Raw genomic sequence first — 11,509 nt, forward strand, 5'->3', positions numbered from 1 at the left:
TGAGAGGATATAAATCATATAATAGTAGTTTCTTTCCTTTACTTAGTTGGAAAGGAAAATGAGAGGAAAGAAATAGTGATTTGTAGCAATTTATTATTTTATCCCTATTATATATAGGACAAAATTTAGCTACAAAATTAGTTATAGTCTAAGGCTATAACCTTACTTAATAAAATAAATATTTTTACATATTTTAAAATTTTAACCGTTGAATTACATATTCTTTACGCTCTTGATACACATGTCAAATTTTGTATAAATCGGATATTATTTACTATGTAATATATAAGCTTATATTTTATTCATAATTTTAAATTACAAAAACTTGCAATTTAAACAATTTATTGATGACATAGCTATTGGTCTTTAATTTTTTAGAAATTTTGCAAGCATGGAGGATATAAGAAGAAGAAGATGTAATCTAATGATGGATTTGTCAAAATTTACCTCCAATAAAGAAATATTGAGTAAGGTTGTAGCCTTAGGCTGCAACTAATTTTGTAGCTAAACTTTGTTCTTATATATAAGAAATAAATTTTTTATTTTAATTTTTTTACATTAGTTTTTAAAAGAGGGTTAAAATAATAATTTTTTTTTCTCTTATATTTTGTTCGCACTTTATTTCTCAATTTGGAGGGATTAAAATTTGTGGGTTAAGAAAGAAAATGGCTCACCCCATTTTCCATCTCATCTTTCCTTTCTTACTAAGAAAGGGGGAAAAATTAATTATGTATCCCGTTTAATCTCATCTCTTTTACATTCTTAAAATCATTCTAAGCAAAGAGCAAGATTGATAGGTGTGATTAAAATCACAAGGGCATGCATGCTGCACTCAAATTAAATAAGCATACACTAACAATAACGTCATCTATTTATCAAGTACAACATGCCATTTTGTTGTCTTCACCAAATGACTTGTCATTTCAAAAGCAAGGTTTGGAATTGATTAGGTATGGGTGGGAGTTTGAATAGGGACCTAGGGATCCATAAAATGTGATGATTTTTTGTTAGGACACAATAAATTTTAATGTGAGGAGGGTCAGTGAACACTTCTTTTGAGGATTACTATATTAATCAATCAACTTATATTGTTGACCTAAGTAAATGTTGGCTAGATCGATGTGGACCATACAATTGACTTGGTACATCTTTTTGGGGTGCTTTGAACATCCTCATATTAAATATATTGTTAATTGAATTTAGATTCTAAACACTTCATTAAAATCTTGGCATATTATATATAGAGAGAGAAAAAATCATATTATGTTAAATTTTTTGTGCATCATACAGATTATCGAGTAGTCTTTCTTTCTTTCTTTTTTCTTTCTTTTTTTTTTTTTTTTTTTTTTTGGGTAAAGACCAAGAAACAAATTAGCATGAAAATTTTTTTAAATGTGTTGGTACTATTTTCTTGTCCGGTACTCTGTGGTCAAAACCAATCCTGGGCTGGGCCTCACATGCCAGCTTGGGCAAAGTAGCTAGTAGTAACTAGTAAGTAGCAACCCCACTGTGAATGTGAAAAAAAGAAAAAAGAAAAAAAAGAAAAGAAAATAAGAGGCTCTATCTATCTGCCAATCTCGTTTAATTCGTTATCCATTCAAACTGAAGAGGACACACAGAGAGAAAGTGAAGCAATGGCAGCATCGGCAGTGTGTTTTGGAAACACTTCAACTTCCACTCTATGTTTCCGCAGAACAGGAGCACCAGTTTTTAGCCCGATATCTTCTTCTTCTTCTTCACTGAGGACCAAGGTGTCGGTGTCGGTGTCGGTGTCGGAGTTAGGGTTCCTGACCTCCCAATTGAGCGGAACCAAAATCTCAGATTACAACCTCTCTCACTCTATCACTGCTCCACCTTTCACACCTCCTCTCCAACCTATTGTTGCCCGTAAACTTCTCAACCTCTCAATATTTTCACATGTTTTTTGGATTAATCACTTGTGTACATATATGTTGTCAACCACGCCGCTGATGAATCATTCAATGTTGTAGTCATAGCTAAATTATACATTTTCAACTCGCATAACATATTTTGTTTATGTAACCCAAATTTCTTGTTTTTTTAAGAAATGCCCACTAGTAAAAAATTTCAAGGCTTTATATAATCTCTAGCTTGAATTAGCTTAGTATAGCTAATGTGGGTATCCAGAGTTCTTCGAGACTACAATTTTTTTTTTATTTTATAATTTGAATTTATTGCAATGTGCACGCAATTACGCGCAAACCACGTTGGTGGTCTAGGGAAGTGAAACCTAAAGCAAGTTGGTGTCTAATGTTTATGTGTACTAGGGGAAGGATAATCAAGTTGGAGTGAGCCTTTTCGTCATAAATTATGTGTAGGTAAAGAAGTTAACAAAATCTGTATGCTTGAACATAATAATGTATGGAAAAGCTTATCTTTTTGTGGAATTTAGAAAACCCTTGAGTGATAAAATCATTGATTTTCTTTCACTTACTACTTGTGCTAGTACCCTGCTTTGCATACGCAAGGCTTGCTAATAAAAATTGGAATGAACAAGCCTCAATGTAGCTTGTACTACTAGTTTGACTTGGTTTTGCGATTACTACCAAGCTTGTACTAGTAATCTTTACTTGTTGGATTGGATTTAGGGGGAGATTTTGAATAAGCCTAGTAAGTATCTATGAATTCATAGCATAAGCTTATAATTTTATGGCTAAATGGAATAAATTTGGGGTTGAGTTTGAGCGTTATGCTGAAGCAATTTATGTGAAATTGGTGCTGTAATATCTGTTTACGGCTTGCATTGTAACAGTCGCTCACATATTTTATTTGATATATTTTTAAAATGTGAAAGATGTAGTATTTCTTGATAATTTATCCAAAGATGTAGGCGTATGTACTTATATGACTTCCTATACTTCTAACAGTGATTAGTCTTTACCATTGATGACCATTTTAGTGCCCTTTTTTCAGAACTTATCTCCTAATTTGGTCTATTGTTTCAGGTAGGATCTGTCCCTTCACTGGGAAGAAGGCGAACAGGGCCAATAAAGTTTCCTTCTCAAACCATAAGACAAAGAAGTTGCAGTTTGTGAACCTGCAGTACAAAAGGGTTTGGTGGGAAGCTGGTAAACGTTATGTCAAGCTACGGTTATCAACCAAGGCATTGAAGACCATAGAGAAGAACGGTCTGGATGCTGTTGCTAAGAAGGCGGGAATAGATCTTCGCAAGGAGTAATATGTGGCCCTTATTAATAGCCTTTGTCTGTGTTTCATAAGCTTGTTTAGTTACTTCATTTTTGCAATAATTTTTTAATATAAATTGCATCACTTTTTTGTTGATCTTCTTTTTAAATGAATAATTTTATTCACACAAGCCTAAAAGTTTATATGTTTCTTTGTTGCAAGCAATCATGGGACCATGGATCCATGATTTTATATTGCTTTGAGATCTTTGAATACGATATCATATCATTGGCCATGTGTCCTGGTTTTTCCGTCATTGTTGATGCCAAACCAAGACGGCGCAGAATGGAAATTTTAAAAGTTTTGCAGAATAACAATTGCATTGCACCCTTTAATTTCAGGAGGAATTGTTGTGTTCTGGATGACATTCTTTATGGCTTTCCTCGGTAAATAACAAGAAGACATTGCAGGAAGAGCTCGCTCTTGTTGGAAGAGTTGGTTCCAACTGTTAAAATATTGGAGGTAACGATCATAGGCACGTATCCCCCACTCCCTCAGGAACTGACCGACCCCAGTCCATTTTACAAATTCTTCTTCATTTCTACTACTCCCGTATATGTCATGTTTAATTCTCTATTAACTATTCACCTAATCAGCCGTCATAATTAAGGGAAATGGTCAAATTCAAGGTTGAGAGATTGCCTTTTAATGTTTGTTGCCAATGACAAAAGATCATTGAAAAAAAAAATCGCTGCATTCTCTCTGAAGTAGCAATTGGTATCTCTACCCGTTAGCAAGGTGAAGATCATGTACAGCATAAGAGGGAAGGGATTTTTTTTTTTTTTGAATAAGACATATATTAACAAAAAAAAGAAAGCAGAAACAAACAGAAGCAAGGGAAGGGGAGAGAATTAGCCTTCACCTCCAAGAGGGAAGGGATTTGAATGGGAGAAGACTGCTTATTGTATAGCCCACTCATAGATTGATTAAAGATAAGAACAAGTAACTACTAATGCATGTATTGAAAGGCCAGGACTATTCATAACTACAGGCTCACACTGAAATAAAATAACAGAAACAGGGTTAATATTTCATAGAAAAGCAATTAATTAATTCTATTTTAAATGCCATCTCCTTCTCTTGTAGAGTAAGATTGAGGGTGAGGCCATGGATTCAAAACTCATAGGTGTGTGCATAACTTTTTTAATCTTTTATAAAAATTAAAAATAAAAACTTGAAAAGCAATTGTACTATTACATAAAGGACTGAAAATCTCTAGAAAACTTGAATGTATTTGTTACAAATGAATTTGGTCATTAGTTCATCCTTATTAACAGTAACATCAATTTTTGAAATTTTATCTATGCTTTTAACCTGTAGTTCTTCCCCACTAACAAGGGGCTTCTCTTTGCCCATGAAATTTGGACCTAACATAAACTTATCATGAATCATAATGGTAGTCAAATTCCTGTTAATTTTCTGTCCGCTAATTAGTATCACCTCCTTGATCTGCACCAGACACAAACAATCAACACATATCAAAATATGACTAACATTAAAAGATTATGTTAAACTAAAACTTTTTATGTCACTTAAGACACCCAAATTAGATCTGTTTGTGAATACTGCCTGAGGATCACAAACCCCTACTCGCGGCTTTATAAAAAAATGTTAAGCCATACCCCTAACAATATTGGAGCATGCATAATAGCGAATTTCTGATGAATCTAGTATACTATTGCTTGTATTCTTAATTAAATACATTAATGGACTACAAGAAATATATATTGGATTGCTACTAATCTTGGCTTATTAATTTGAGAATTCAGGTACATGGCATGCAGTGAAGCTTCATAAGAGAAGTATCCTGTGTACAGTTTGTTTTTCATCTTTTTGAGGAATTTACATTTTATGGTTGGTGTCTGTAGTACAATCCCATTGAGGTCTGTTGATATCTAGAGTTTTGCAAAGGAAACAAATGGTTAGAATTAATTGACGCTAATACCAAGCTTGCGATCTGTAGTGGCATTGACATTAGGTATATCTCCCATGCACTGACTCAGTAGTCAGTACTGGTATAGCTAAGTCTTGATATACACTTATCAAGTTTGTAATATATGAGGTTCAACGAATACAGATAAGCAGAAAAGAGCTGCTTTTGGCTTTCCAGTTCTTTAGAAGCGATAATCCCCCCTATCAAATCCAGATTAAATAACACTAGGACTGAAAATTGTGATTACAATCATGAACAGTTTATTATAAGGTACTGGTTTTCACCATAGACTAACCAAATCACTAAAATCTTAAATATCTAACTTCTAAGAATACTTGTAATATGTAAATCATTTAGCAAACCGTGGGAAAGTTTTGGTACTTGATATTTGGATTCTTGCTTACAATCATCAAATCTAGATTACAAGAAGAGAGTATTTGATGCAGACTACAACACATAAATAATACATGCAGACTGACATAACCAAAATCTCTTCCAACATGGTTGAGGCTTCAAGAAAACTTACTTTTAGGAAGCAGGTTTCTGTTGTATAACCACATCATCAGAAGAGTAATAATCAGCAATAAGCCTATACATATATGATGGATAATACCCTCCTCTGCAAAAGAAATTAAGCATAATCAGGGCATTAATGAATACATTTCATACATAGGAAGTATCATAGATATTAGAAATAATTTAATAGGATGAGACTTTTTTTTTTAATCATATTTATGAATGGAAAAAGAAGTTAGTTATAGATATATTTGATAATTTCAGAACATGAGTTCTACAGAAAGAAAATTTTCTTTGGTAAGTTAGAAAATAACATTTAGAACAAGAAGGAAAAAGGTGTTTGAAAGTTTCTCAATACTAGCAGTATGGAAAACAGTCTTACATGTCAGTAATGAAAAGACTAACAAGCTCTGGGGGAACATAATCAAATGCAGGATTGACAACATGAAGTTGAGGAGCACCAGTGCCAATTCTATAATCCATACAATCTGAAAATTCCTCGAAAGACAATACTTCAGATGGGGATCTCATCTCATTCAGCGAGACTTCTGGGTTGTTTGGATACAATGGACACAACTGTCATAAACAAGGCAGCATTACACAAATCATAATAAGCAAAGCTTTTTTGTAGAAAATAAAACAATGTACCTTTTGGTATCAATAATTCAAAATATTCCACATCCTATTCAAAAATGCTGCATATGACATTTAGTCCATATCAAAATTTGAATGGGACTTGATACCATATAGTCAGAACAAAAGTTTAAGAAGTTTTGACATAAGTTGACTCGAGCTCTTTAGTGCTAATAGAACACAACACAGCCCAGGTGTTCCTATGAATTCTTGAAACAAGTTGTTGCAACATGATTTGAAATGAAAAGGTAAAAACTGATACTTATATTTAAGGAGGAATTTTATGGATTATGAAAAAATCACACTATGACTAAAGAAGTCGGATGGAAATTGTAATTTTGTAATACAGAATATTATGCAATAAGATGTCCGTGTGAGACACATTCTTTCAATAAATGAACAGCGTTTTATCATACCATCATACCTTGTGAGTACCGGTAACAACAACAAATGGAACGGCATGCTTTTGTGCAGCAAGTGCAACCATATTCAACCCAACAGGTCCAATGACCCCGCCATTGGCCATCACAGCATGAACTCCAACTATTACCTTTTATGACAATTTTTAGTTTAAACAATTAAAATTCTTTCCAATAACAGCCATAATGGAATAGAAAAAGCTTCCAGAGTCAATAATTACCATATTCACTCTGGAAATCATGGCAAAAACAGCAGAATCAGTAATCACTGTGGTTTGTAAACCTCTGGCAGCCAACTCTTTTGCAAGAAGATGCCCTTGGTACCTAATCAATGACCAATTTGCAACAAATCATTTCAAAAAGAGTAAAATAAATCGGTCTTAAGCTAAAAAGGGACTAAACAATTGCTTTCTTGTGGTAAAGATAGATAGTGTCTAGTACGAACTTTGGAGCACCTTCTGCAACAAATAACCCAAATGATCTTTTTTTCTCCTTTGCAGCACATAGGAATTCTTTCACTGTTCTTGAACGACCGAATGTTAATATCACCTCACTGTAATAATCACAAGGCAAAGAATATTTCAATTGAATGAAAAAACTAAACCGCTATAGCCTATAAACAACAAATACTTGCAACATACATGAAAGATTATCAAATGACTAAACAATTTTAACAAAGAGAGCCATACGTGAAAACCAATTAGAGAGACTAAAAATCAAGCAAAGCTCCACTTCAACTAGAAAGATTTCTAGAAATAGAAAAACTACAACTGGCTTTTAAACCTACTCTAGTCAGAAAGCTGAAAGAGGGTATTCTGAAAACAATGAAATATATAGTTTCATTGATGCAGATCATATTGTGATAGATTTGTTAGAGTTTTCTATTTATGTATTGACTAGCTCTCTAAAGTATGAACTTGCCAATGATGATATGGGCACATAAACTTTCCAACCATGGTTGATGCAATTTGAAATTTTAGTGCCACTACATTATCCATATAAAATACTATCTCCTAAAACTTGGGGATGCATTGTACCACCCAGATTCAAGGGATAGACTTTAAAATGACATGATAGAATATAATTAACGGAATAGAAGAGATCAATCAACAGTCTTAGTGAAGGCTTCCTTCTTAAAGAGGATTCATGAACACCCAACTAGCAAGGTTGCCTAGTTTTGTGCTTTTGTACAAATCCTGTAAACATCCAGACAAAACCTGTTCAGGCATGTAAAAATAGGACAAGCTGCTATCTCATTTGGCCCCTAGAGGGGGCTGGAAATTACTTTTAGCTTATGATTGATGTGCCTCTTTGACATATTTTACTTTCCCCCATCATTCCTTCTCGCATATCAATAGCTTCTCTCAAGAGGTTTAGAGAAAAATTATTGGTAGATCAACTCATTGCGGCTATTTATCTAATAAATAAGTACATTGCAGAAATAGTCTTGATGTTAGACATCCATGATATTTTCTGTTCTCGTATAAATAATGTCCAAAGATCTAGAAATAAGGAGATCCATAGCCTAGCCAAGTCTGCTCTGACATCTTATATAAGTTAGCTCAGTTTTGATTTTATGACTTTCTTGATTGGTATTAATTAAGAGAGGGGGAAAAGAAAAAAAGAAAAAAAGAAAAAAAAAAAAAAGAACTATTCCTGAAAATGCAAGAGATGAAAATAATTAGGAGTAATACCAAATTAAAAACCCTCTGTTATATCTTGTTTGGAGCAAAAAACATTGCAAGATAAAAAAAAATTATTACAGTAGAAGAAATAAGCAGAAAAGAAAACATCTATAAACATATTCAAAGTGGCAATCGAGGGGAAAAATGTTTCTGGATGTAAATTTAAAGATTTAACGAAAGCTACTTGATGGAGAAAGATAATATCAAGTTTAAATAGTAATTACTTGTGATGTATATGCTCCACTGCTAGTTCTGCAATCACCAAATGGCAGGTATTTATATCTTCAATGAGATCATTAACTGCTGAGATGACCTTACGCCTAAACTCCAAGCTCGTTGCAATTGGATCCAATGCTGAAAAAGGATATAATTTTTTTGGATATAACTTTTTTTTTTAAAATCAAAACAACAATAATGTCTATTTAGCATTTATGTAAACTCAAGGTAATATATCAGCAATAATATATCATGTCCAGAATGTTCATCATCATGAACACGATACGATGTTCATTTTTTCAATAAAAATTCTATTACCTAGGAAAAAAAAAAAAACTCTCAAAGTTAGAAACTTAATTCATATTTTGATTTGATGTCATAATTAGAGTTCATTGAATACAAGCCACTGTGATAGCTTACATTTGCTTTTCTCTTCAGAATCATCCTCTGAAGTAGCAGTGAAGTAAGTTGTTGCAGAGTTAGGAGAACGCTCTAAAAGGGCATGCAATGAAGGTCGACACAGAGAACTTTGAGCAGCAACTGATAGATTTAGGTGATCTTGCTCAACTATATAATCATTATCACCTCCTACAGATAATCTAAACCCTTCAACAGCATCTCTTGCATTCGAATGATCCTCCTCCCTGATTATATGCAAAACACGCCTCACGATGTTCCCAACAGCAAGCTCTGTAATCCAAAAGATAGAAAATTTTCATCAATTTGCAACAAGCTAACTTTTTTGTAAGAGAGCTGAGCATAACTTCGAATCATAATTTTCAAATATATCGCGGACAGGAAAAACCAAAGTCAATTGGTATCAACTTTAGGCAACTATAACACAAGTGTGTGCAAACGAATGGGCATGTGGAAGTATACATATTCAAGAAGTTAATCCAAGTTGTTGAGACTACTCAAGTTGTTATTCATAAACGAATGTATATTTGTATGCATACAAGCATGAATAAGTACATGCATATAATTCATAGGTATATGCCCTTAAATCCTTAAGTGGTAACATTTATTTTTAATGAATCAAGATTAGTTACAATGTCTTTCTAATTACTCCTAAAATTGGGTAGAAGGGAAGAAGGTTCTCGTAGGGAGTCCTAAACTTACTTGAAATATCTACCTGACATGATTTCTTGTATGTGACCTATTTTACAAATTGGAACACATGATTCCAACATGTTCTCTTAAGAATGTGTTCTTTGGGCTCATCCAAAGACTCATAACCTAAGCTTCCTACAATGCTCCTAGAATTACAGGCATGGTCTAATCTAAGCTTTGGCTCTTTTTGTGTGAATTTGACAAATGGTCAAAATTGTCTTTCAGCTGAGTCATTGATTTTAATGAAGCGTCCAAAAAAGTTAAGGAGTGATGTGGAAACTTGGGATCTAGACCAGCCAATGTACACCACTGACCACCAAGCTTGACAATTCTATGCTTGACAATTCTAGCACTATCATGTTACGATATTTTTAAGAAACCTTAATCTCATATTTGTAGATATTTTTATTTTTATTTTTTAAATTATAAAAAAGGTTTAAAAAAAAAAGTATGTGAAAATGATGTTGTAACTATAGAAAGTTGTCTGTAAATAAATAAGCCATATCAATGATAACATATATAAGAATTTATAATGATATCTATAATTTCAAATAACAAATTATCAACTATGATCTAACAAATATACTTAAAATAGAGATGAATTTTTTATTAAAAAAAAAATCTTATAATTATATAAGAGCAATACGAAAAATTGGATATTAATATTCAAGGGCAGAAAAAATCTCCAAAAAAATAAATAACCCGTTTAATATAAGAAGGCTTTTTAACAGCACTGGTTAAGGAGGTTTCAAAAGCAAAAGTTAATAAAATACTAGAGTTTCAGGTTTAAAGCATGGCTTAACTCCTTACAGAAGTGGCTTGGTTGCATCATTAAGGATTCTTTAAAAAGCTATGATGAGTTATTGTTGCAAAATAGCATTTTTAAACTCAAAACACACTTTTAACCTTCCAAATCATACTATAAATTATATACTAATGGGTGTACTTGTAGGAGTAGGACCCAATATACGAGGGAGTGCAAAACTCACCCTCTCCTTCTGGTGCTGATTAAAATCTCAAGCAGCAAAACAGAAATTAAAAAAGACCTACCAATGGGATTAGCAGCAATCAATTTCCCTCCAACATCCCTTACGGCATCAATGAGAGCGGCGGGCTGGTTTGTAGCCGGCAGTTTCGATTGCGATATCACTGAACGAAGCAACTCAGCTGTCAGCCGAGCTGTTGCACGCGAACCCTCAACCTTCCTGCAGCCATCATCACACAACCCAACAACAACATCATCTCTCTATATATATCTCAGAACAACGGCAACAAAACCTTAGCCTCAAATTTTTTAAGCCAACTATAAGTTAGTAAAAGTAGACCACATATATTCTTTTCCTCTTTTTTATTATATCCGAAGTCGTAAGGTTCAACCAAGAATCGAAGCGTACGTACATACCCACGTATTAATATATACATACATATATATATAAAAGAACATTACCTTCTTCTTAGCATGGAGACAAGCTCATTGACTAGTCCTTGAACGTCTACCATATTGAAGAAACCTGTAAAGAGAAAAATAATGGGTATTCGGAAAACAATAAGAAAGAAGAGGAAGGAAGATGATAATATATATATATATATATATATATATATATGAAGTATAAACTAACTTCATAAGTCATTACCGACCTGAGTAACACAAAACCCTAAAACCGTGTGGTGTAGGGTTTATAGGGTTTACCAAGTAGTAGCATGAAAAATCCAAAAGGAAAGCGGAAAAGAAAAAAAAAAGGTTTATTTCAACACTGAGAAATCCTTATTTCGGTGCCAACTCTGATTCT

At 33.2% G+C, this 11,509-nt stretch overlaps 2 protein-coding genes across 3 annotated transcripts; one reads left to right on the plus strand and one right to left on the minus strand.

Moving 5' to 3' along the window:
• The first annotated feature begins 1,548 nt into the window (after positions 1–1,548).
• On the plus strand, positions 1,549–3,301 carry LOC126688584 (50S ribosomal protein L28, chloroplastic). Its single transcript, XM_050383330.1, has 2 exons — positions 1,549–1,887; positions 2,967–3,301. The coding sequence occupies exons 1-2, from the start codon at positions 1,635–1,637 to the stop codon at positions 3,197–3,199; spliced, it is 486 nt and encodes a 161-aa protein (XP_050239287.1). The 5' UTR covers positions 1,549–1,634; the 3' UTR covers positions 3,200–3,301.
• Positions 3,302–4,400: 1,099 nt separating this feature from the next.
• Positions 4,401–11,509, minus strand: LOC126688585 (uncharacterized). 2 transcript variants are annotated; one of them, XM_050383331.1, is made up of 11 exons: positions 11,358–11,509; positions 11,167–11,230; positions 10,770–10,924; positions 9,030–9,299; positions 8,618–8,747; positions 7,154–7,261; positions 6,930–7,032; positions 6,714–6,839; positions 6,039–6,232; positions 5,667–5,759; positions 4,401–4,656 (listed from the first exon to the last, which is right to left on the minus strand). In XM_050383331.1, exons 2-10 carry the CDS (start codon positions 11,217–11,219, stop codon positions 5,669–5,671), a joined length of 1,230 nt encoding a protein of 409 aa, XP_050239288.1. In that variant the 5' UTR covers positions 11,220–11,230; positions 11,358–11,509; the 3' UTR covers positions 4,401–4,656; positions 5,667–5,668. The 2 variants fall into 2 exon arrangements, with proteins under 2 accessions (XP_050239288.1, XP_050239290.1); XM_050383333.1 differs by lacking the exons at positions 10,770–10,924; positions 11,167–11,230; positions 11,358–11,509 and adding an exon at positions 9,742–10,043.

The sequence above is a fragment of the Quercus robur genome, chromosome 6 (assembly GCF_932294415.1).
Source record: "Quercus robur chromosome 6, dhQueRobu3.1, whole genome shotgun sequence".
NCBI lineage: Eukaryota > Viridiplantae > Streptophyta > Magnoliopsida > Fagales > Fagaceae > Quercus > Quercus robur.

Bases quoted from the DNA above. Each gene is read 5' to 3' on its own strand.
- LOC126688584 (XM_050383330.1), top strand. From the start codon at position 1,635: ATGGCAGCATCGGCAGTGTGTTTTGGAAACACTTCAACTTCCACTCTA. The intron at 1,888-2,966 runs GTAAACTTCTCA...CTATTGTTTCAG, and splicing joins TCTCCAACCTATTGTTGCCC to GTAGGATCTGTCCCTTCACT.
- LOC126688585 (XM_050383331.1), bottom strand. From the start codon at position 11,219: ATGGTAGACGTTCAAGGACTAGTCAATGAGCTTGTCTCCATGCTAAGA. The intron at 7,262-8,617 runs GTAATTACTATT...TGATTATTACAG, and splicing joins GTGGAGCATATACATCACAA to TGAGGTGATATTAACATTCG. The intron at 5,760-6,038 runs GTAAGACTGTTT...TTTCTTTTGCAG, and splicing joins AGTCTTTTCATTACTGACAT to AGGAGGGTATTATCCATCAT.